Source organism: Dipteris shenzhenensis, chromosome 30, assembly GCF_047967505.1.
Source record: "Dipteris shenzhenensis isolate YYH24624 ecotype China chromosome 30, Dip_SZ_1.0, whole genome shotgun sequence".
Lineage (NCBI taxonomy): Eukaryota > Viridiplantae > Streptophyta > Polypodiopsida > Gleicheniales > Dipteridaceae > Dipteris > Dipteris shenzhenensis.
The window spans coordinates 4,443,930-4,466,154 of NC_141625.1; the positions used below are offsets into that span (position 1 = coordinate 4,443,930).

Genomic DNA, 22,225 nt, shown 5'->3' on the forward strand with positions numbered 1-22,225 from the left:
ATGCTTGGACTAGTGGCAGTAGAGGATATGGAGCTTATGCAGATGGATGTCAAGACAGCTTTCTTGCATGGGGATTTGCATGAGGAAATTTACATGGTGCAGCTGGAAGGCTTTGAAGAAAAGGGCAAAGAGCATTTAGTTTGCAAGCTAAAGAAGAGTCTCAGTGAAATTGATCACTGCCTCTACACTAAGAGGGCTAAGGATAATAGCCTGATAATCTTGGCACTATATGTGGATGATATGCTATTGGCTAGCAAGAATACTTATAAGCTAGATGCATTAAAGGCCAAGTTGCATGAGGCCTTTGATATGAAGGATTTGGGACTTGTAGGTCATATTCTTGGTATGCGCATCATGCATGATCGGAGTAGGAAACGCCTTTGGCTTTCACAAAAAGAGTATGTTACAAAAGTATTGCAGCGTTTCAATATGGAGGGGGGGAAGGCAGTGAGTACTCCATTGCCTCCATATGTGAAACTGAGTCATACAGATAGTCTCAAATCAAATGAGGAAAGGGCCATGATGGCCAAGGTTCCTTATGCATCAGCAGTTGGGAGTCTTATGTATGCTATGATAGCTACTAGACCAGACATTGCATTTGCAGTGGGAGTTGTTAGCCGGTATATGGCTAATGCAGGAAAGAGGCATTGGGAGGCAGTTAAGTGAATCATGAGGTACATGAAGGGTACCAAGGAGATGTGCATCTGCTTTGGCAAAGGAGACATGCTTGTACTTGGGTACACAGATTTAGAGTATGCAGGGCATGTGGATAGTAGGAGATCCACTTCTGGTTATGTGTTCATCTTTGCAGGTGGCGCAGTGTCGTGGATGTCTCGTGCACAGAAGTGCATGGCTTTGTCTACCACAGAGGCTGAGTATGTTGTAGCCACAGAGGGTTGCAAGGAGGCTATATGGCTTGATCGGCTAGTGGGAGATTTGGGGATTCATACAGGTGTACCGACATTGCATAGTGATTCCATGAGTGCTATTCAGCTAGCACGGAATCCGGTCTTTCATGCAAAGACCAAACACATTGAGGTCAGGTACCATTTCATTAGGGAGGTACTTGAGGACAAGCGCATAGAGCTTATCAAGGTTCATACAGATGATAACCCTGCAGATATGCTGACGAAGAGTCTACCCTCGGGGGGGTCACTCATCATATGTAATCCTATCACGTGAGTTCAACAGAAGGATATTTTTTATTTCCAAAATTTACAGAAATAAATATACATAAGGGACTATTTAAAATAGGTTTGGGAAAAACTTACAGATTTGTATAGAAAAGGGGTACATTTTATTAATGAAAAATTTATAGATAAGGGATTTTACAAATAGGCCTTGAACGCACGTGATATAGAGGGTTTATACATAGTGACCCCCCCGAGAGTCTACCTAGTCAGCGGTTTTGAGTATTGTCATGTATTGATGGGAGTTGGATAGTATGCTCACTGGTTGTTCTCCCTTAAAGGCACATTGTCCTTTAAGTGGGAGGTTGTGGGGGTTAAAGGTCACTGTGCCTTTACCCCGGTTATGTACAATACTCAAACACATATATAAATGAATGAAAAAGAAGATTAGGGTGGTTCTGCACCCACCAAAAATTGTGTGGCTCTCTGTCTCTCTCTGTCTCTCTCTCTCCTTCTTCCATTCTTGCTTCCGTTGAGAGCACTCTCAATCGTATGGGATGCACCACATTGCATGCAACTCAATATTACCTATGTTGAGGTGCGTGCAAATTATTGTGCCCATGGGATATGCTGTGTAGGGTCGATCATGCATTATACACCATTTTCGCCCTAGTGTTATGCACAACCGTCAAAAAATGTGCTCCCAGGTGTGTTATGCGAACAAGTACTTATGGGATGGGTGTGCCACTTTGCATGCTAAATACCACCTAGGTTGAGGTGTGTGCAAAGTGTTGTGCCCATTGGATAGGCTTTGTATTGTCGATCAAGCATTAAACACCATTTTTGCCTTAGTGTGATGCACATTCGTAAAAAAACATGCTCCTAGGTGTGTTATCTGAACAAGTACTTATCGGATGGGCGCGCCACATTGCATGCAACTCAATAACACTTAGGTTGTAGTGCTTGCAAAGTATTGTGCCCGTCAGATATGCTTTGTATGGTCAATCAAGAATTAAACATCGTGTTTGCCTTAGTGACATGCACAACCATCAAAAAACACGGTCCTAGGTGTGTTATTCGAACTTGAGTACTTATCAGATGGGGCATCACTTTGCACACAAGTCAATACCATCTAGGTTGAGATACGTACAAAGTATTGTGTCCATCAGATATGATTTGCATGGTCGATCATGCACTATACAATGTTTTCCTCCTAGTGTTATGCACCACTGTCAAAAAACGTACTCCCATGTGTGTTATCCGAACAAGTACTTATGGGATGGGCGTGCCACTTTGCATGCAGGTCAATACCACCTGGATAGAGGCCCGTGCAAAGTATTGTGCCTATCGAATATGATTTGCATGGTCGACCAAGCATTAAACTCCGGTTTTGCCTTAGTGTCATGCACAAGAATCAAAAAACATTGTCCTATGTTTGTTATTCCAAATAGGATCTCGTGCTGGGCGTGTAGGAGCTGAGGATTCTCCAGCATTAGAGGCTGTTGAAGAAGAAGTTGAAGCAGGTTTGACAAGCCCCCAGAAGTTTTCCCTCATTAATGCAAACTTAACTTTCATCTGCCATGTGTGAAAGCCTTTACCATTAAACTTATCAATATTCAAGAAGGTAGCCATGAGAGGGTCTAACCCAAAATGGGCATCCCAACATTGACCTAGCTAGGGCTCTACTATTAGCATACAATAGCAAAGCATCATACAATATTGGGAGCACTATGATACACTCTATACTACATTTGCCCTTTTAACCTCCTCGATCGTACATCCCATTATCAATAGATAAGATTTAGCATTTATCTTCATCATACATGAATATATAGCTTATAGTCCTAGACAAAATCTCATCGATTGGATTGCACACATTCAAAGCTATACACATGTGTATGCAAGAGAGTAAGCACAACCACCATGAGCCCTTCGGTGGTGGTGATGTAGTACTATGCGACGACTTATGCCAAGCAAGCCTAACAAAAGACTCTTGGATGTTCATCAAACACTCAAAATGGATGAAAAACATTCGTTACTATGAGTTACAAAAGCCCATGTGACAAGACAACGTAGGATTCATCAACCACCTCAATAAAATCTGAATTGGTTGCCAACAAACAAACGCAGATCTCAAGCTGCTAAATGATTTGTATCTTAGAGAGCCACCACAAAAGCACACCATCCCATATTTCTTCTATACGAACTCCTCTAATAACAAGCACAATGACTACATCACTACTACACATGGGTCCTATTACAATGCTTAAGGACCGATGATTAGTGTGCGAGGGGCGACAATCATTGGTAATCAAAGAGAGATTTGTTAAGTGTCACTATATAGTGACTTTAGGCAAACATCGCTATCTAGCGACGTTTAAAGAGCATCGCTATATAGCGACACTTATTAAACTTGTAAATGGTCGCTATATAGTGATACTTATTAGACTTGTGAATGGTCGCTATATAGTGACATTGAGACAGTTTCCTATAGCGACATTTTACAGAGAGTGTTTTTTCTCATACTGGCCTTAAAAGATAGTTTTTCCCAATGACAATTTTTTTTCCTTTTCATACATGTTTGATCCTTTGAGAGAATAAAAGTACAAGAGCATGTACATCAAGCCTTTGAAGCTCATATATTCATGTCCAAGTTTGAGATGAAAAAAATCAATGAAGAGCATTTACATCAACGGCTTCATGAGCCAAGTCTAACGCGCCAAACAAGTCTATCTCTAACTCTATACCAAGTTGATCTCCTATATCATCATCGTACTCTAGCATCGTACGATCACCTAAAAGTACTTGATCATCTTCTTCAATAAAGTGTGGTGATTCTTGATGATCGTCATCTTCTTCCTCAATATCATGATATCCATCTTCCTCCCGTACGATGTCATTATGTGCATCTTCCTCTTGGCTCATATTGTGATCTTCATCTTCTTCGCTAGATCCATTTGGATCAATTGGATCCGGCATTGGTAGTGGCATCTCCATATTCACATCTCTATCTTCAAAAATTTGCTTACTTCATGGTGCAACTTGGATCACATACCACCATCTTGGATCAGAACGATCCAGGTGAAAAACCACCTATATTGAAGATGGGTGCCAAATGCCATCAATTACATATATGAAATTATGCTTAAGTACATTATTTAAAAACGAAAGCTTCGATTAATTAAATCATTAGTATGCACATGCTCACAATATTGGAGAAGAACAAAAGTATCACTTTCATCGGTCCAAAGTTTGGTGGAGTCTATTGCAAAGAAACCGCTACTGTCTTTTCTCACTGTTGCATGGGGACCGTTGTAAATAGTTCTAAACCATTTTACATCAAAAATGAAAATACTAAATTGTCTGAAATCAATTTTATAGATTTTGCGTATGGTTCCACAATAATCCAACTGTGAGGAGAGAAGATTGGTATCCGAAGCACTTGCTCGGCTATCTTGTGTGAAGTTAGCCATGACTCCATAGTCATATGTGACTCTTTTTTCTCTTATGCATATTTGGTTCTTTTCCCCTCTTTCAATCTCTTTTCCCCTTTTCTTTCTCTTCTTTTCCCCTCTCCTTCTCTTATGCTTCTCCTTCTCTTTTGCTTCTTATGCTTTCCCTCATATGCTTTTTGCTTCCTACCCGCCCTTGTTTTTTGTTTTTTGTTTTTGTGTTTGTGTCTATGTTTGTCCAATCCCCCCAAATTAGACATGGGATCACATCGCACGTCTGACGAGTACGAAAACCCTCGTAGGAGGAGACATCATGATCTCTATTCTCTAGAGGACTTTGATTCCACTCAGGCAACACCTCAAAGGCCTACCCCTAGCCTAACTCCTCTCGGATGTAGCACTGTGACGAGACTGTGACTACCCCTTGAGGAACTCCTTTGCCAGCAGCCCATGGCTTTGTCGGGAGTCCCGATGAGTTTGTTGCACAGATGACCGATGAGGACGTAGCGAGATTCTTCTCTCTGCTATCCCAGAGGACCTCAGCAAATCCCTCTCCTACACTGATAGCTGGACCTACCACCACTTCAGGAGCGGCATAGCTATTGACTGGCGGTATCAAGATGACTAAAAGAAGCATGCAATCATCGATGAATTGAAAGCAAAATACCCTAACCCCCCAAATTGGGAGTTCAATGAGAATTACATGCGAGAGCGCATGGGTTTGGTCTTGAAGCATTGTAGGTCAACCTTGCATACTTCCATCACAAAGGGGAGGGCTAAACCTAGCTGGGCAGACAAAGCTGATTGGAAGTTTTTCAAGAAGGAGAACAAGGACAATCCTGAAATGTTCGAGGGTCAGAGGGCAGCTACGAGGAGATGGCTGGACACTGTAGCTACTTCGCACTTTGGTGCAGGCGGATGGTTGGTGTTCCAGGCAACCATGGTAACTCTACTTCTTCTCATTTAATGTATTGTTCTATTTTGTTTTACTACATATTGCATGCACTTTATCTAACTCTCGTAAATTGGGCCCACAGCAAGCTGCAATGGGTCACCTTCCTACAGACACAGAGACGAGACATGCGTTTCGTGTAGGAATAAAGCCGTGGTTTATTGCGCAGGAGGCAATGGGAGCGACGTCGATTGGGCTAAGGTGGCTGCTCACACGGTATAAGTCTACTCCTACTTATAATCTCACTTTTTAAATTATTTTATTCTTTAAGTTCCTATCTAATTTCAAATTAATATGGTTTCACTCTTAGAATCAAAGCTTGAGCGTCCCATCAGCGGAGGTGAGCAGTGATGATGAGGGATTAGGCTTACATAGCTCCGACGAGGGCTAGGAATTTGACGCAGCTTACGAGGACCAAGGATCTCAGGCGTAGCTCACGAGGGCCAAGGATCAGGCTAGCAAGACGAGGACAAGGATGACAACGATGATTCGGATGAGCAGTAGTAGTATAGTTTGCATATACTTCCACATGTATATCCTTTTGTATATCAGCTCGTTTGAGCGATTTTGTATCACCCTTTTCGAAAGGGTAATTTTGTAACAAACTATGTTGTATATCTTCGACATGTATATGCTTCTATCGCTCGATCAGTTCATTTGAGCGATTTTGTATCACCCTTTCCACAAGGGGAATTTTGTAATAAATTGTTTTTTTGTAATTATTAAATAAAAAACATTAGTGGGGCAAAACAGGGCTTGCTGTGGCCCTGTTTAGCCCCACTAATGTTTTTTTAAAGCTTCTGTTAATCGTTGCTATATAGCGACATTTACCAGTGTCTCTATATAGTGACATTTACCAGTGTCTCTATATAGTGACATTTACCAATGTCGCTATATAGCGACATTTACCAACGTTGCTATATAGTGACATTTACTAGTGTCACTATATAGCGACGCTTATATAGCAACCGTTCTTTTTCGATGCTTATAGCGACGTAAATAACGACCTTTGAGCTCGTAAAAAAAAAAGAAGTGTAAAAAGGTCGGTATTTTCGTCGAAAAAGGGCCTATGCCTTGTAGTGCATCTTCAACTCACGAGAGTCTTCTCCACACGTGATAAAGGAATAAGATGTCAAGCACAAGACTTGCAGTAGGAAGAAAATATCCATCCCAGAAGATCCAAAAAACATTGCTAGATTACACCAAGGACTACATCTCAAACCAGGAATGATAGTCGAAATCTATTTAGGGAACCTAGATATCAATGACGATGGCTTGGTCAATGGTGCAAATGGCATATTCAAAGGATCCAACACAAAACAAACCATGCATCATCTGTTCGAGTTCTCCAACTCAAAAATCAAAGCAAAAACACGCTTTCCAAACTCATTTCTTTATAGCTCCAACATACCACCTGAATGGACTCCACTCGTTGAGATTAAGAGTTTCAAAGAGGGGAAAAATCAGCTCAACACTATCTGTCGACAAGACTTCCCAATCCAACCCACAGCAATAAGAACTATTCATTATTCACAAGGCCTTTCCATGGATTGTTTTGCATTGACCCATCAAACATCAAGGCCCATTGGTTAGTATACTCTGTTCTCTCCCATGTACATGATCTCTCAAAACTATACCTACTATCAAGAATAGAAAAAAGACACATAAAGGTGGACCCATGATTGGTCCTACAAAAAATAGCCCACCTTAACTCCAACTATAAATGGACATTGACCCAAGCCCACTTTCACCAAAACAACCATGGAACACAAACACTCTAAAGTCTCAACAGAAGATCATTCTCTTCCCACCAAAATGACCTCCTCCTCAATGCCACAAGGCTATGTCTTCAAGAAATGCACATGTACACAACTAACGAAATCGCTTTGTTGGGATTTCAAATGATCTCATCAAACTCAGGGCTAGGGATCACAACATGCTATAAACAAACACTCACCACCATGATCAAATAGATCTCCTATGAGAAGTCTTCTGAATGCTTACTAGCCACGTTCATAATGGAAGAATCTCACATCCTCATGTCTACAAAGGAGCAAATGCAATGACTACAACTTCTCTACATCATTTGTAAAGTGTCTAACATATTGATTGTAGGAGACTTCTACATCAAATACAACATCACAACCACAAACATATCAAAACTTTTTCGATTCATGAGTGAACACGTCGGAATGGAACAACTTATCACTCCAACAACAATCCATGGGTCCACTATCCACCACATCTAGACAAACTACAATACCACCAATATACTAAGTGGAACAAACTTTATCTATTGGTCTAACCACTCTGTCATCTACACTGCCACCATAAACACAATATAATTAATTTCACTCCCACTATCATCACCATAATCATTTGTTTACATTTAGTAAAACTCTCACCAAGCCCAATGAATATAATTAATCTTGCTTATAAGAAGAAAGCCCCCTAAAAGTAAATATATAGTAAGAGAAAAAAGTAAGGAGTACTATTATTTTTTAGAAGAAGTAAGCCCATGATCAATACTATACCATTGATGAGAGAAAGTTATCAATCTATTTGGCATTTTTTCCCCTAATATACTAAGAGAAAAAAACCCGACAAACGGTTTCAAGCCTTAATCCGAGTCTTATACTACTACTGCCCTCTAAGAAGTAATCATGCACCATGCCTACATGTCTAGAAAATATGCACCGGTGTGCTTCTACGGTCAGGCATTTGCTTCTAATGGGTATGATACTTTCGATTTATCTAATGGGTAGAACACAAGATCTGCTCATATGCCGAAAAATGACCAGATTTTTGCAAGAGTAGACAAAATGTCTGATGAGCTGCGAGATAAGATTGAATACAACGCTGCGAGATCTTGTTAAAACTTGTTGAAAGTAGAAATAGATTTTGTTGAGGTTTAAGCGTTTGGGAAACGAGGTACTGGTGATGGACGACGGTGTTGGAGGATCTTGTCCAAGAGCCTGGAGATCTGAAGCATGTTGGGGCGTCTTCTGGGATGCTCATCAGTGCACCAAACAGCAAGACCAAGGATTTTCACGACCTCCTTCATGGCCATTAGCTCCATCACCTCGCCTGCAATGGCAGCATCCAATAGCTCCCCAATCCTATTGCTTAGAACCATCTCGCACACCCAGCTCACTAGACTTCCCTCCTCCATCTCCCTGAATAGCTTGTCTGTCGGCCTCTTCCCTGTCATCAGCTCCAATAGCACTACCCCAAAGCTGTACACATCTCCCTTGCTCGTTGCCAATAGCGTCTGCCCATATTCTGGCGCAATGTAGCCCACTGTCCCTGCGAATCCCGTGCTTAGATGCGTGTCGTAGGCCGAGATCAGCCTCGCCAGCCCGAAGTCTGCCACACTCGCGTTGAACTCTTCGTCCAACAGGATGTTGGAGCTCTTGATGTCTCTGTGCACTATATGGGGTATGCAGATATGATGCAGAAAAGCCAAGCCTCTCGCTGCTCCTTGCGCTATCCTCAACCTCGTCAGCCAATCCAGCCTTTGATGCTTTCGTGAGCTGCTGTGCAGCCACAGATCCAGATTTCCATTTGGCATGTATTTGTATACGAGTACCCTCTCCGTGCTGCAGGTGCAATATCCCAGGAGGGGCACTAGATTAGGATGCCTTACCTTTCCCAGCGTCTCCATTTCTGCCCAGAATTGCCTCTCCCCACTCCCTCCATCCAGCACCGATACCCTCTTTATCGCCACCACAGTTTGATCGTCCAGCCGCGCTTTGTACACGGTTCCAAATCCACCATCCCCGATTATGTGCATTTCGTTGAAGTTTTCTGTCGCGCGAAGCAGGTCGGCCAGAGTTATTTTGGGCAGCAGGTTCTCGAAGGTCGCTACATTGATACTCAATTCCTCCTTGAGGAGCGGCATCTCGCCTGAACGAGTGACGTCGTGGGCCGCAAGAACCTTACTTAGGATCTCTCTCCTCCTCAAAGATTTCCACCACAGCAAGGTACCGAGAAGAGTCCAAGTTGAGAGAGTTGTGAGAATGACTATTCCAGCGAGACCCCAAGCCGTGTATTTTGGGGGGCTTAAGGACGCAATATTAGAAAGCTGGGAAAGCTCAGTCGATTTATCACACACCCTGGATATGGGTAATCCGCAGAGGCCTGGATTGGGAAGGTAGGATGCCTCTCCGAATGTTATCAGCTGCCCACCTTCTGGTATTTGCCCGATCAATCTGTTGGAGGAGAGGTTCAAGAACTCTAGGAAGCTCAAGTTAACGAGACTCTCCGGGATGCTCCCTTCTAGCAAATTCTGCGAGAGATCAAGATAAGAGAGTGCTCTCGCTCTGCCAAGAGCTGGAGGAATTTCTCCGTCGATCCTGTTGCCCTTCAACTGCAATACCCATAAATTACGCAGTTCGCCCAGCTCCGCTGGAAGCCGCCCGGTCAGATTGTTGCTTGCGAATAGAAGAAACGTTTGGCCTCTGATCTCCTCTGCAAGCTGCGATCGCCCCAGCAATGACAAGCTAGTCTTCCTCTGCCCTGAATCCTGAAAATCTTGAAAAGCCTGCAAATGCTTGAAACTAGCAGGAACGCCGCCTCCGAAGAAGTTATAAGAAAGGTCTAGGCCTATCAAGCCCCTTAGTTGCCCAATCCATGAAGGAATCTGTCCTGCGAGGTTGTTGTGGCCAAGCAGAAGGAACTGCAAAGATTGCAGTTTCGAAAGACTGGACGGAAGTTCTCCGACGAAGCTATTATTGGATAAATCTAAAGCCTTCAAGGTGGTACAATTTCCCATCTGCGTGGGAATGTTTGTCCCAAGGGTATTAGCGGAAAGAGAAAGGAGCTGGATTTTCGGAAGATGGCAGAATTCTGATGGTATTCCACCCTCAAGCTTATTAGACCCAAGATGCAAATGGACCAACTGACTGCAATTCGCAATACTTGGAGGGATCTCTCCATGCAAATGGTTACATGCGAGAGATAACTTCTCAAGATAACGAAGGTTGCCGATCCAGCTTGGAATTGAACCAGAAAGATGGTTGTGATCTAACCACATTTCTTCAAGAACTGTACAATTGAAAAGACCCGATGGGATCCGGCCTATGAGTCTGTTCTGTGATACCGATAAATATTTCAGCTGGGAGCAACTGGATAGAGATGTAGGAATGCTGCCGGAAAGTCTGTTGTTTGCTAGGTCCAAATGCCGTAACGAACACACACTACCGATGGATGCAGGTATGGAACCTGTTATCATATTGGACGAAACGGAGAGAAACCGAAGCGAGGCCATAAGCCCAATCGGTTCTAGAAAAGGACCTGCAAGTTTATTGTCTGCAACATTTAGGTGCTCTAACGATCTGAGACGTAGCAACTCCTGTGGGATGACTCCTCGCAACAGGTTATGGCTAAGGTCCAGATAGCGGAGCGAAGAACAGTTACCAATAGATGCAGGAATAGTACCCTCAAAGAGATTACCTTGAAGCTGTAGAGAAACTATACTTTCGGCGAAAGCACATATCTTTCGTGGTAGACGCCCACTGAGTTGATTGTGGGCTAGAGACAAGAAGTTTACTTGCAGGAGCCTTTCTAGCATGACATGAATAACCGGGCCTTCGAGAGAATTCCAGGCTAATGACAGATACTGCAGGCTTGCGAGATGGGAGAGCGGCTTGGGAATGTGTCCAGAGAAGTTGTTCTTTGATAAATCCAGATGCAGCAAAGACTGAAGCCTTCCAACACTGTGAGGAATGCGCCCTGACAGACGGTTCTTGCTGAGGTCGAGCGTTCGCAATTGCTTCAAAGAGAACATACCTCCGGGTAAGCTCCCACGAAGTCTGTTGTCGGAAAGATTGAGACGTTGTAAGCCACTCAGCAAAGAGATCGAAGCAGGGATGACGCCTTGCAGGCCTTGGCCAGCTAGATCAATGGCCACAACGACTGCTTCTTGGGAGCATTCGACCCAATACAAGTCGCAGATTGAGAGAGTGAGGTTCCGGAGCACCTCCTGGTTTTGGCCGGATTTCAAGAAAATCAATTCCGACACTGCTTTGTAAGAATCGTCTTGCGGCTCGCGCTGCTGCTTCTTTGGCCTGGTGATCATTTCACGTATAGGTTGCTTAGCAAATGAGCGGAAATCTCCTAAAGTAGTATCAGGAGCAGCTTGCAGATGCTTGCACGCAACAAGCTGCGCAAGCAATGCCGCAAAGACTCCGAGTACTCTCATTGTATGAGGCATCCCACCATGCACGTTCCGTTGTCGCGATGAATGCTGAATGTTTGTTGCAACTAGGCGAGACGTGCAGATGAGCTCTTGGTCGTTTGAGGTGGAGTGAGCTGCTGACTCTACCTAGTGCCGATCACTCCGTCGTTATCCCGTAGATCTGTATTGCAACTCTCAAGGTCCGTCAACATTCCCGACGTCCTTCCCGACCCATCTCTCTCTCCCTCTCTCGAGAACTACGACGCTTACTCCCAGTACCGTCTTTCTTTGCAAAAATAAAATAAAATCCCAGCACCGTCTCTAGTCTCTCTGTCTCTGTCTCTCTTTCTCTTTCTGTCGTTCTCTCGCTGGCTCTGGGCTTGTGACTAGTCGCTCTACCTAGTACCTTCCTTCACATGCATCGTGAATCGTGATTTAATTTGCGCCCGCGCAGAAGAAGGGAAGACGCGACTCGCGAGGCCGGCGGAAGATCAAATTAGATCTGAGCAGCCTCTCATCTCATCTCGCATTGGTGATCAGGTCAAAATCTAGCAACTGCAATGAATGAATGATTGAAGAATTTGGAAAGCCCACGAGCGGGCGCTTCAATTTTGTACTTTCCAATGCTCCAATAGATACCGTCAAACGGCGAGTATTCAATACATGAACCACTCCTTTACACGTGTTTAGCCACCTTCCAATTTGAAGCCATCCCTTGAGTCTTGTGATACGTTATGCCTTCATGACATACACAGGTCACGCTTCTTGGATACCCTTAAGGGAGCTTTCCTCCGTGAGGAAAAGCTAGCAAATTTGCTAGCTTCCCCTTTCCGTCATTAGCCACGGTTCTCACAAATGCCAGAATGCTACGCTTGTAAGTTTTTACAGGTTTTTGCAGGATCGGGTCAAGCTGCGGAAGCTCTGATTGGAGAGATATGGGATAGCCCCGCAATGCCTGGATGGAGAGGCCCAAAAATATTGGCAAGAATTGGCACCTACAATCGTGGGGTTGACATGGGAACGATGGGTGAAAGCATGTTAAGGTGGTACACTATTATTGTCTGTTAGGACATGTAAATCTCCACTATTATGGCATTTTTAATTTTATACATAAAAATCTAAAAGGTCTTATAACACTAGTTAAACTACAAAGAGTCTTACAAGCACATCATTTGTTTTCATTTTTGTTAAATTGTCACGTAATAGCATGAATAATAGTGGTGTCCCAGACACCACTAATTGTACCACCTTAACAGGCATAGACCCAACAAGCTTTCTTGGCATTTCTTGGCATTCAGTGGCAAATATGCTGACTTTTTAGCTCGTGGGAAAGCGCTCTTAGCGCCGCACCTAAGCATTAGGGTCCAAGGGTGCATGACTCGAGACTCGAAAACACTAAGCACCGAACATGGCACTACATACTGGTTGTGCCTCAATCAAGGCCCTTTGGAGAATGGGTTGTACCTCAATCAAGGCCCTATTACTGACTCATCGGTTTTACCCACTAGGTCATGTGCAAAAGGATTCATTGAGAAAGCCAGAGAGGTGGTTTTTGAGCACTGGGGGGACCTAATTTTGCCATCTACAGCTAGCTCGCTCCAACAATCACACGGCGGGCCTCAATCAATTGCCAAACACATGGAGAAAGCTAGTGCATGGGGACTGCCTCTTAGGCCCTAGACACATACTAAGAATCTCCCACCCATCATTACTGTGGGACGAGTCAGCTCTTGCAATGTTTCACCTCTGCATGGGCAAAAGCTGTTGATTGCCCAAGAATGGGCACACATTTCTTGAGCCAAAGAGTTATCAGGGGTGAGTCAACACATACTATTGCACTGCAATTTAATGGGGATGCCTCTATGAGGCCAAGCTTTGGGTAGCCTTGTGTGTAAAGCCTATGCCTAGCTTAGAGTGTGTTATCGCTTAGCACCCACATACTAGGTAATCACAAATCTAGGCACACAATAGTGAGCTATTCACACATGTTGTGTGCTTGCTTGAAAACTCCATCATTAGAGTGAGTGCGATCGCTACACAACTTTCCAATAGGTCACCCATATGTAAAACCTCTCAAACCAATCAATGACCAGCTAGAATGGGATGTGCAACAAATGCTGAGTTAGCATGATAAGGGGAAAAGATTGGGATGCATAGAAATGATGTGCCGGCATGATGAGGAAAATTCTAAATTATAGTCAACAAGTCCCAAAATGTACGGGCAACAAGAGGGATTTCACATCTTGAGTGGGACGTGATAATGCTACATTTTGGTTCTTAGATTGTAGTGGCTTTGAGCAAGAACCATGCTAGCAGCAAAAAAAGTGGCATTTAGGCTAGATTGGCATCACGAGGGAACGCCCTATTACTTGCTCAAGGTTTCCCACAACTTGGGCATGGCATGGGCAATGATGGACATTGTATAAGTGCCCTTACTATAACAGCACCTCCACATATGTTTGATTCTAGCATGGAGGTAGCCATTGAAAAGGCTGCTCGACACTCGCTAGTAGCATTGTGGAAGCCACTGCCTATTGAGTTGGAAGTGCATTAACTCTAGCATTTCATCACCAAGTTCTTAGACATAGTGAAAAGTGCTTTGCTAGCTGAACCTTGCAAAGGAGCTAGTTGCAAAAAGACATGTGCAAAAATTTGGAAAAGGGAAAAACCAATGAAGGATCCTAGAGAGCAGAAACTTGGAAGCGCAACCTAGAAGCCCAGTGCAGCCTCCTCCCAATTGTCAAGTCTGAGACAACACATAGAGGCACATTATGCTTAACTTCTTCATCGCTAGAGTGAGAATGCAATGCTAGCTCTTAATGCCAAGAGGGCAATACGAGGGAGCCCCTTTGGTGAACAACAAAATAACACAACCATATCACCATATCTACTTACTAGATTCAAGTAAACATTAAAGTCAAAAAGATACATTCAACATCTATGAAGAGTTGGCTAGGGTTCCCCATTATATTTCTAGTTGATGTGGGAAATAATGAACACAAAGGGAAAATAGTATTGGAGGGAATTTGATGATAATAGTAGGGTAGTTTCGATCCTTCCATCCACAACTAGAATGGAGAGGCAAAAACAATGAATGAATGGAGGTACCACCTCCACGGTATAGTAATTTGACTTGCAGACCTCTAAAACTATGTGCAACATGGCCATACAGTAAGGCCACATGTACACATGACCATTGGCGAAGGATCGAAAATGAATGCATCAAAAATCTACCAACACAGTCAAACTCAACTCAAAACTACTGCACTCATCCACTTTGAGGTCTACTACCCAATCGCACAACATTATCTCTTTAATCTTGACAATGAAGTGCACCCTCTAATCAAGTGTGCCATGTGCTATCAAGATTCATGTTTAGGTTGGGGCCTATGAAAATGCCAAGTATAGATAGGACTTAATAATGCAACCACGTCCTCTACTCATCCTCTACAACAGTGAAAGCTGCTAAAAGGCTCATACTGAGCATTATTAGCCTTTGAAGGTCATAACATTTGCTTTACCCAAGTTAACCTTCATGTCTCACCACTCACTAAAGGTACTTCGAAACTATAAAATGCATGTATTGTTACTCTCCTATGTCTGAGACAATAGTATACATCATATAGTAGGATAGGTATGACAATTGACATTGCCAAAATAATTCCCCAACTTCCTAGTGTGTCAATAAAAGAGACTAAGGCTAGGTTCACACCTCCCAAACCCCTACTTGCAAAGGGTGCAAGAATTGTTGACTGGTAGGGAAGGGTGTTCGGCACAAACCCATCCCCCACCCCCCTATTCCAAGAGTTAATCAAGCATAGCAATACCAATAAAAGGGCTTGGGGAGCTTTGACAAAAAATAACAAGGGTATGTCAAAAGCTGCTACCAATGTGAATTTTGCCTAATTGACCTATCTATATATTCTTGAGGCAAGGGTGGCACATGGTGAGCAATGGATAGTGCCACACACCACCATTTCTTGCACTCTTACATAACGTCCCCACACCCATGCTTCTCAAAACTTGCACAATGAGTCGTGTCTAGATAGCAAGATTATCTATGACATGGATTTTGACTTTGACTACTTTAGATTTAATACATTAGAAAGTTTTCACAATAATGAAGATCGCTAAGAGACCAAGCCTAAAGTACATATAGGGAAAATACCCATGGACTTGTTACAAAATTTATGATTCTTGAAACTTGAAGTATGCTTCCCAATTTTATGATTCTCAAAACTTGCACAATGTGTCCCATCTAGATAGCGAGATGATCTACGACATGGATTTTGACTTCGACTACTTCAAATTGAATACACTAGAAATGTTTCATGATAAATATGAAGATCTCTAAGAGAGCCAACACATTCTTACCGTAATGAGAGCTTTAGTGGGAAAAGACAGTTCTAATATTGAGGCAACAATCAATACCTATTTAAACATGCTATCTCAAAGATGGTTTACTCATTCCTCCCCTATACTTTTCAATTCAAGAACACTGATTCAATAGGTGCTTCTTTACCTTACCCTCGCAAACTATGGTGGGGTCATTGTTTGCTTGGGTGTAGCCATTTTTGGTGAGGTTCAAGGACTTTTCTGTACATGGGTATCTTGCATGACCCATAATTTATGCATTGCTCGGCGAAATTTGGCAAACTTTGTCTTCAAGTTGTAGTATACATTCCAAAATTGAACATGAGAGCAAAAAATTATGGAATAAGGATATAGAACAAGACCGTTAAAGCATTATAAGTGCTATGTTGCATGTGAAGCATGCATCCTGAAGACTATAGCTAGGATATAGCAATTTATTCAAAAACATTAAAAGTTTATTCTATACATACATGCAACCAAGTAATCATTCTAAAGTACACTATGTAGCTTCTGCTCAACCTAAGGACAGACCTAAATGAGATCATTATGCATGGGTTAATGGGCCTCCAATGTTGTGCTAAAGTGATGCATACCCATTTGAGGGCACGCTCCATAACTTTCTTTTGATTTGTTGAAATTGAAAATTTGAAATCCAAACTATTGGGACTAGCGCATGGTGGTCTTAAAACATTGATATTGTTAGTATTAGTATCTAGATTCACCCTAACTTTGGAAGAAGTTGGAAAAGTGCAATTTGTGCATGTGCAAAGATATTTCAATAAATCCAATACTATTTACAATTTTGAATTATTTCTTTTTCTGTGCACTTGCTTGCTATATGGCTCATAAGCATGCCAAAGCATTGAATTTAATAATACACATCATCAAACTCGATAGCATGCTCTTTGGCCTATTTGTGTTTTGAAGCATTTTCAACCACCTTGCACTTGTTTAATTGACGTGTATCGTCAAAGGGGGAAAAATCGGCGGCTGAAATTTTGCTATTCCCGTGAATTTTGAATTTTCACACCTCCCGTCCATCAAATCTTGGAAGATTAAGTACTTGCAACCTTCCCCCGCCCTGCAAAGGCCCTACAATTCGCACGCACCTCGACGTGACTTTGCATAGACTTTGGTTTGCCATTGTCTTCTTTCGGGTAAGTTGTCTTCTATTCTGCTTTCCTCACTAGCTAGCTTCTCTGGGAGTATTTTGGACTGATCTTGGCCATGGCGTCAATGGCAACATGCAGCTCGCCATGGCTTGCAAGAGAAACGAGACAGGAAAGCCGAAAAGCCAGGTCAAGGCACAAGGAACAAAGTTTGGGTTGAGGAAAGCATTGGCACAGTATCAAATCGGCAACGAAAGACACTTTTGCAACATCTGCGAAGGGAGAAACAATGAGAACAAAGAAGATTCCTTGCAAAGCAGTAGCAAGAAGCGGTTGCAGATGCACGCATTCGATCATTGCCATCGGAGTGAAGAACATGAGATGTGGTGTCACAATTAGTGGGAGCATTCAAGGCAGCAACATCAAGCCATTCGAGTGATTACCAATCTCGAGTCTTCACAAGCTTTAGCCTGCACCCTAAAGTTTGTAGAGTAACAACCCTAGCAACACCTCGGGAGATGCATGCCCCAGAGGCGATGCTCTCTTACCTAAGAAATGGCCTATAGAAAGTGAAAAGGGTGCACAGCAGCTTAGATCAACTAGCTGCAAAGAGCGCGACATTAGCTATGTTGGTGTCCCCTAAAATAAAGGAGAAACGGCTTGGGTACACAATGTTGAAGATGTTGTCAATCAAAAGGACCGTGGCTCCAACAATTGAATGTAGAGTAGAAGCAATGCATGATCATCCCGATCCAAGAAGTCTATGGGCTTTAGCAGAATGCAAGAAAAGGAGAGATAGCCTAAGTGCGGAAGTCATTGCTACAGTGACGATGTTTTGGCACAAAAATATGAGAGTTTCTCCAAATAGAAAGGACATCTGTAAGAAGCGAACGGGATGAAAGGTGTTTGAGGAGCACATCATACACATGCTAGATACAACGTAGGTCAGTGGTGCCTAAACTAGCCCGATGGTTGTTTATGATTGAGCTTTGGGATAGTTTACTTGTTTCTTTTCATAAACTAGGCTTGGACTAAATGTGATTGTCCTAAACCAGCCCGGTGGTTGGAACATAATGCAACCGTAGGCTCAACATTCAGCTCAATCGCCAGTGATGTGATTGTCCTGAACCAGCGTGGTTGAATAGACATTAGTTGTTGTCCAACCCGGTGGCATGGTTGAGCAAAAATTAACATCAATATATTTCACAATATATTGTTATTTTACTAAACTAGCCCGATGGTTGAAACATCATGCAACCGTGGCTGCTTCAGCTCAATCACCAGTTATGTGATTGTCCCGAACCAGCATGGTTGAACAGACATTAGCTATTGACTAGCCCGGTGGTTGAAATTATTGTGTTTCTTAGTACTTAAATTCGTTAAATTTAATTTCCTGCTATTCGGGTCATGTACCACTGTTAAATTGTGGAATTCAGAAATGAAAAGCAATATATTGTTATTTTCTAATGGTAAAATTTAGAAATGAAAAGAAATATACTTGTTATTGTCTAATATGTGAAGTTGAGACCGTCAGGCTAAACCATCCCGGTGGTTGAAACTATGATAGTGTCCTAAACCATCCCGGTGGTTGAAATTGTGACTGTCCTAAACGTGTCCTAAACCAGCCCGGTGATTGAAATTGTGACTATCCTAAACCAACGCGGTGGTTGAAAATTGTTTTGCTTCATTATATAGTATAATTAGACTGTGTTTTGTATCCTTTTAGCAGTAGCAAAAAGGGGGCTCATTATTTTGTTTTTCCTGCATGTTGGGTCAGTAGATGGAGTTGTATCTCAAGTTTGTGCATCAGAATCCAGACATTTCAATTAGGCAGAGGAGCTTTGAGCATTGTAAGCCCTGATACATCAGGAAACTCAAAGATAGGAATGTTTGTTGTTGCAAAACATACATAGACTTTGACCTGGGCCTTGACCTGGGCCCGCTAAGCTATGAATGACTTGAGATCTGGTCGTGTTGGAGCATTGCTCCATGGGGATCAATGCCCATGCCTCCCCAATGAATGCACAGTCATGGTTAGGATCACCTCCTAATACTAGGTTTGTCCCAAGTGCTTTAATATGGTTAACACAAGAGCTGTTTCTGCTAATAGGGAGAGTCGGTAAGAAGAGCAATATGCCTTGGCGCCCTACGAGCCCAAGAGCCAATGGTTGTAAAGTGAGAGAGAGTGCAAAAAAGGAAAAGGGTTGGCCCTCCCTTCAAAAGGTGACTTGTATAAAAGGCCAAAAGTTTGACTTTGGTCTTCATTGTTGTTTGCACAAGTTTGAATACAAGTTCCCTCTTCTCTTCCAAGAGAGTGTTTTGGGTGTTCTCTTGTTTCCATTCTAGTGCGTTTGTGGTTGTCACTCTATCCCCCTTCACTCCCTCCTCCTTCTTCCCTTCCTCCTCCTCCCTTCTCCCTCCTTCTCCTTCTCCCCTCCCCTCTTCCCCTTCACTCTTTCTCACGTGAAACCACAGTGCAACAATCCGAAGGTCGCTTCAGTGACACTTGCAGATGGCTCATGCTATGCATTGCTCCCACAAGGAGTAGCCAGGAGTCGAAGCTCCGTTAGCATATCTTCAACTACCCCATGACACGTGAGTCACCACATGAGGTCTTTGTGGGAGCCAATGGTTTGTCCAAAGGGAGATCATGAGTGGCATAAGATTGAATGTATTCATGGCACATGCAAGCATTGCAGTTTGAAGCTGAAGAAGAAGACATTCAATGTCTGTCCAAATGAATTGAGGGAAGACAACCACATTGCTCTAAAATGGAGGAGATTTGAAAATTTCAATGTTGAAAGATCTGATAAAAAGAGATCTGGCTATTATCATATAAGAGCACCCAGCCAAGGGATCGTGTAGGTCACGTGGTTTAATCCATCCCAAAATGTGTGCTTCACAATTTCATGGCCAGCAAGCAGGATAAGCAGTTTAGGACGTGCCTTGCCAATTTTCCCTGTGACACTATTATATCTGTCATAGATTTTGCAAAAAATTATTATTTTCAAGAATAAGATGAGATACAAAGTGCTCACTAGTACAACAAGCAGATAACAATTCTTGTGCATATCACGTATAGTCTTTTGCTTGATTCTTCCACGCCTAATGCCAATCTGCTTGATGACTCATAGGAGTCCAAGTCAGTGCAATGCACTTACCATTTCTACATTTCAGATGATAGGGAACATGACACCCTATTTGTGCAGCATGCTTTTCTACTGCATTGGGAATGGCTGAAAAAGGAAGATCCCCATGCAAAAAATATAAAACAACATTGGGTGTGGTCAGATGGTGCTACCTCTCAATTTTAAATCAGCTCGTGGATTCTACTTCGTCTCAAGGTTCAACCGATCTAGACATGATGTGGAATTTCTTTGGATCTAGCCATGGCAAGGGTGAACATGATGGATGCGGTGCTGTTATTAAGCAAGCTCTGTTTAAACACCAATTAGCATGCCCTCAAGAAAAATTCAATGATGCCCATGATGCTGTAACATGGCTAACAACCAACCTTTCCACAGGAGCGCATTCAACATACAGTTAACAAAGCCTTAAGAATACTATAGTACGCTGAGTGTTCCATGAAGTGAAAGTGGATGAAGTGCAAAGGAGAAGCCAGCACGATTGCGAGAAAATTAAAGGAGTTCTTGGTTTGCACAGCATATGGGGCTTTAATTCAAACAACCAATTGATTAAAATGAGAAAAATTTCTTGTTTCTATAGTGCGTGCATCATACACAACAAGACAAAGCACCTACAGATGCGCACACAAACGCGTTTACTCAACTTGAAAAAAAACTTACGGGTGTATTTGCACATCAAGAGACCCACGTCTAACGGCGCATCTATATAGCAGACAGACACATGTATAGACGCGCATATAGATGCGTAAATAGATGCTCTGCTAGAAAATTTTAAAAATAGACAGACGCATCGTTAAATTCATGTATAGATGCATTTATAAACGGTCTTATAGATGCTTTTATAGATGCGCAAATAGACGCTTCTCGAATAGACAGACACGTATATAGACGTGTTTATAGACGGTTTGATAGATGCACTACATAATATTTTTTAAATTTATAGAATGTTGTGTATGTTGTGTATGCTATGTAGTTACACGTATCCCATTTCCACATTGTGTAATTCAATTCTTACAACCAACTGCACTTTAATTAGCACTCTTACAAGCATGTCTAAAGCTGACAATTACAATTCCAAATAAAACATTATAACTCCAAAATGTTTAGTTCACAAGGCATTAATTGATAGAATGTTGCACAAGAAAATTGAAAGCTCAAAAAGTGCTTGTATGTACATATAGCATGAAGCTAAGCCACGTCCGGTGGCTTCAAGTACCAAAAATAAGAGGAGTGTATATACAAGAGGCACGAAGCCAAGCCAGTGGCTTTAAGTACAAAAAAGAGTAGCTAGCACTACTTCTACGACTAATCTAAGTTCTCCACATCCTCGCTCCCTTCTACGCTCCCTTTTGTGCTCCCTTCTCCGCCTCCTTCTTCGTCTTCTTCCTCGTCTTCTTGTGCAGGGGCCTGTAAACAAGGGACAACATATATCAATGTATGAAAAATCAAATCTTTACTTATAATATTGACATTATTTAATTACTTTCAAATACCTCGGGGGATGCTTCAGTAGCCCGGATATATTGCTCCTCAGTAATCAACCCGTCATTATAAAAGTGCTTCCATGTATCTCCTCTGCGATGGTGGTGGTGGTAGGCTATCTCAACAGGAGTAGGGTATCTGCCCACGATATCAAGCTGCAAGATGACAATTTGCGGAGAGGTTAGTACAAAAAAACAACCTCCTAATAAACTACATAAACAATATAATTTGAGATCGATACTTACAAATTGGGCCTCCCATGATTCAACACCCCCTGCTCCAAAATGCATGCTTCCATATTGCTCCATTTGGATCCTTCGTGCCTCCACGTGCTGCAGAGTGGGTTCCTCCCTCGCTGACTTCATTGCTTTCTTCCACTCATGCTTGTGAGCGGTGTGGGGC

General features: G+C 42.6%; 1 protein-coding gene across 1 annotated transcript; it reads right to left on the reverse strand.

Annotated features, from left to right (window-relative positions):
- Positions 1-8,445: 8,445 nt before the first annotated feature.
- LOC147881627 (uncharacterized) lies at positions 8,446-11,736 on the reverse strand. Its single transcript, XM_087401223.1, has one exon. It carries the CDS (start codon positions 11,734-11,736, stop codon positions 8,446-8,448), a length of 3,291 nt encoding a protein of 1,096 aa, XP_087257349.1.
- Positions 11,737-22,225: the final 10,489 nt, after the last annotated feature.

Coding starts and splice junctions, on each gene's coding strand:
- LOC147881627 (XM_087401223.1), bottom strand. CDS start 11,736: ATGAGAGTACTCGGAGTCTTTGCGGCATTGCTTGCGCAGCTTGTTGCG.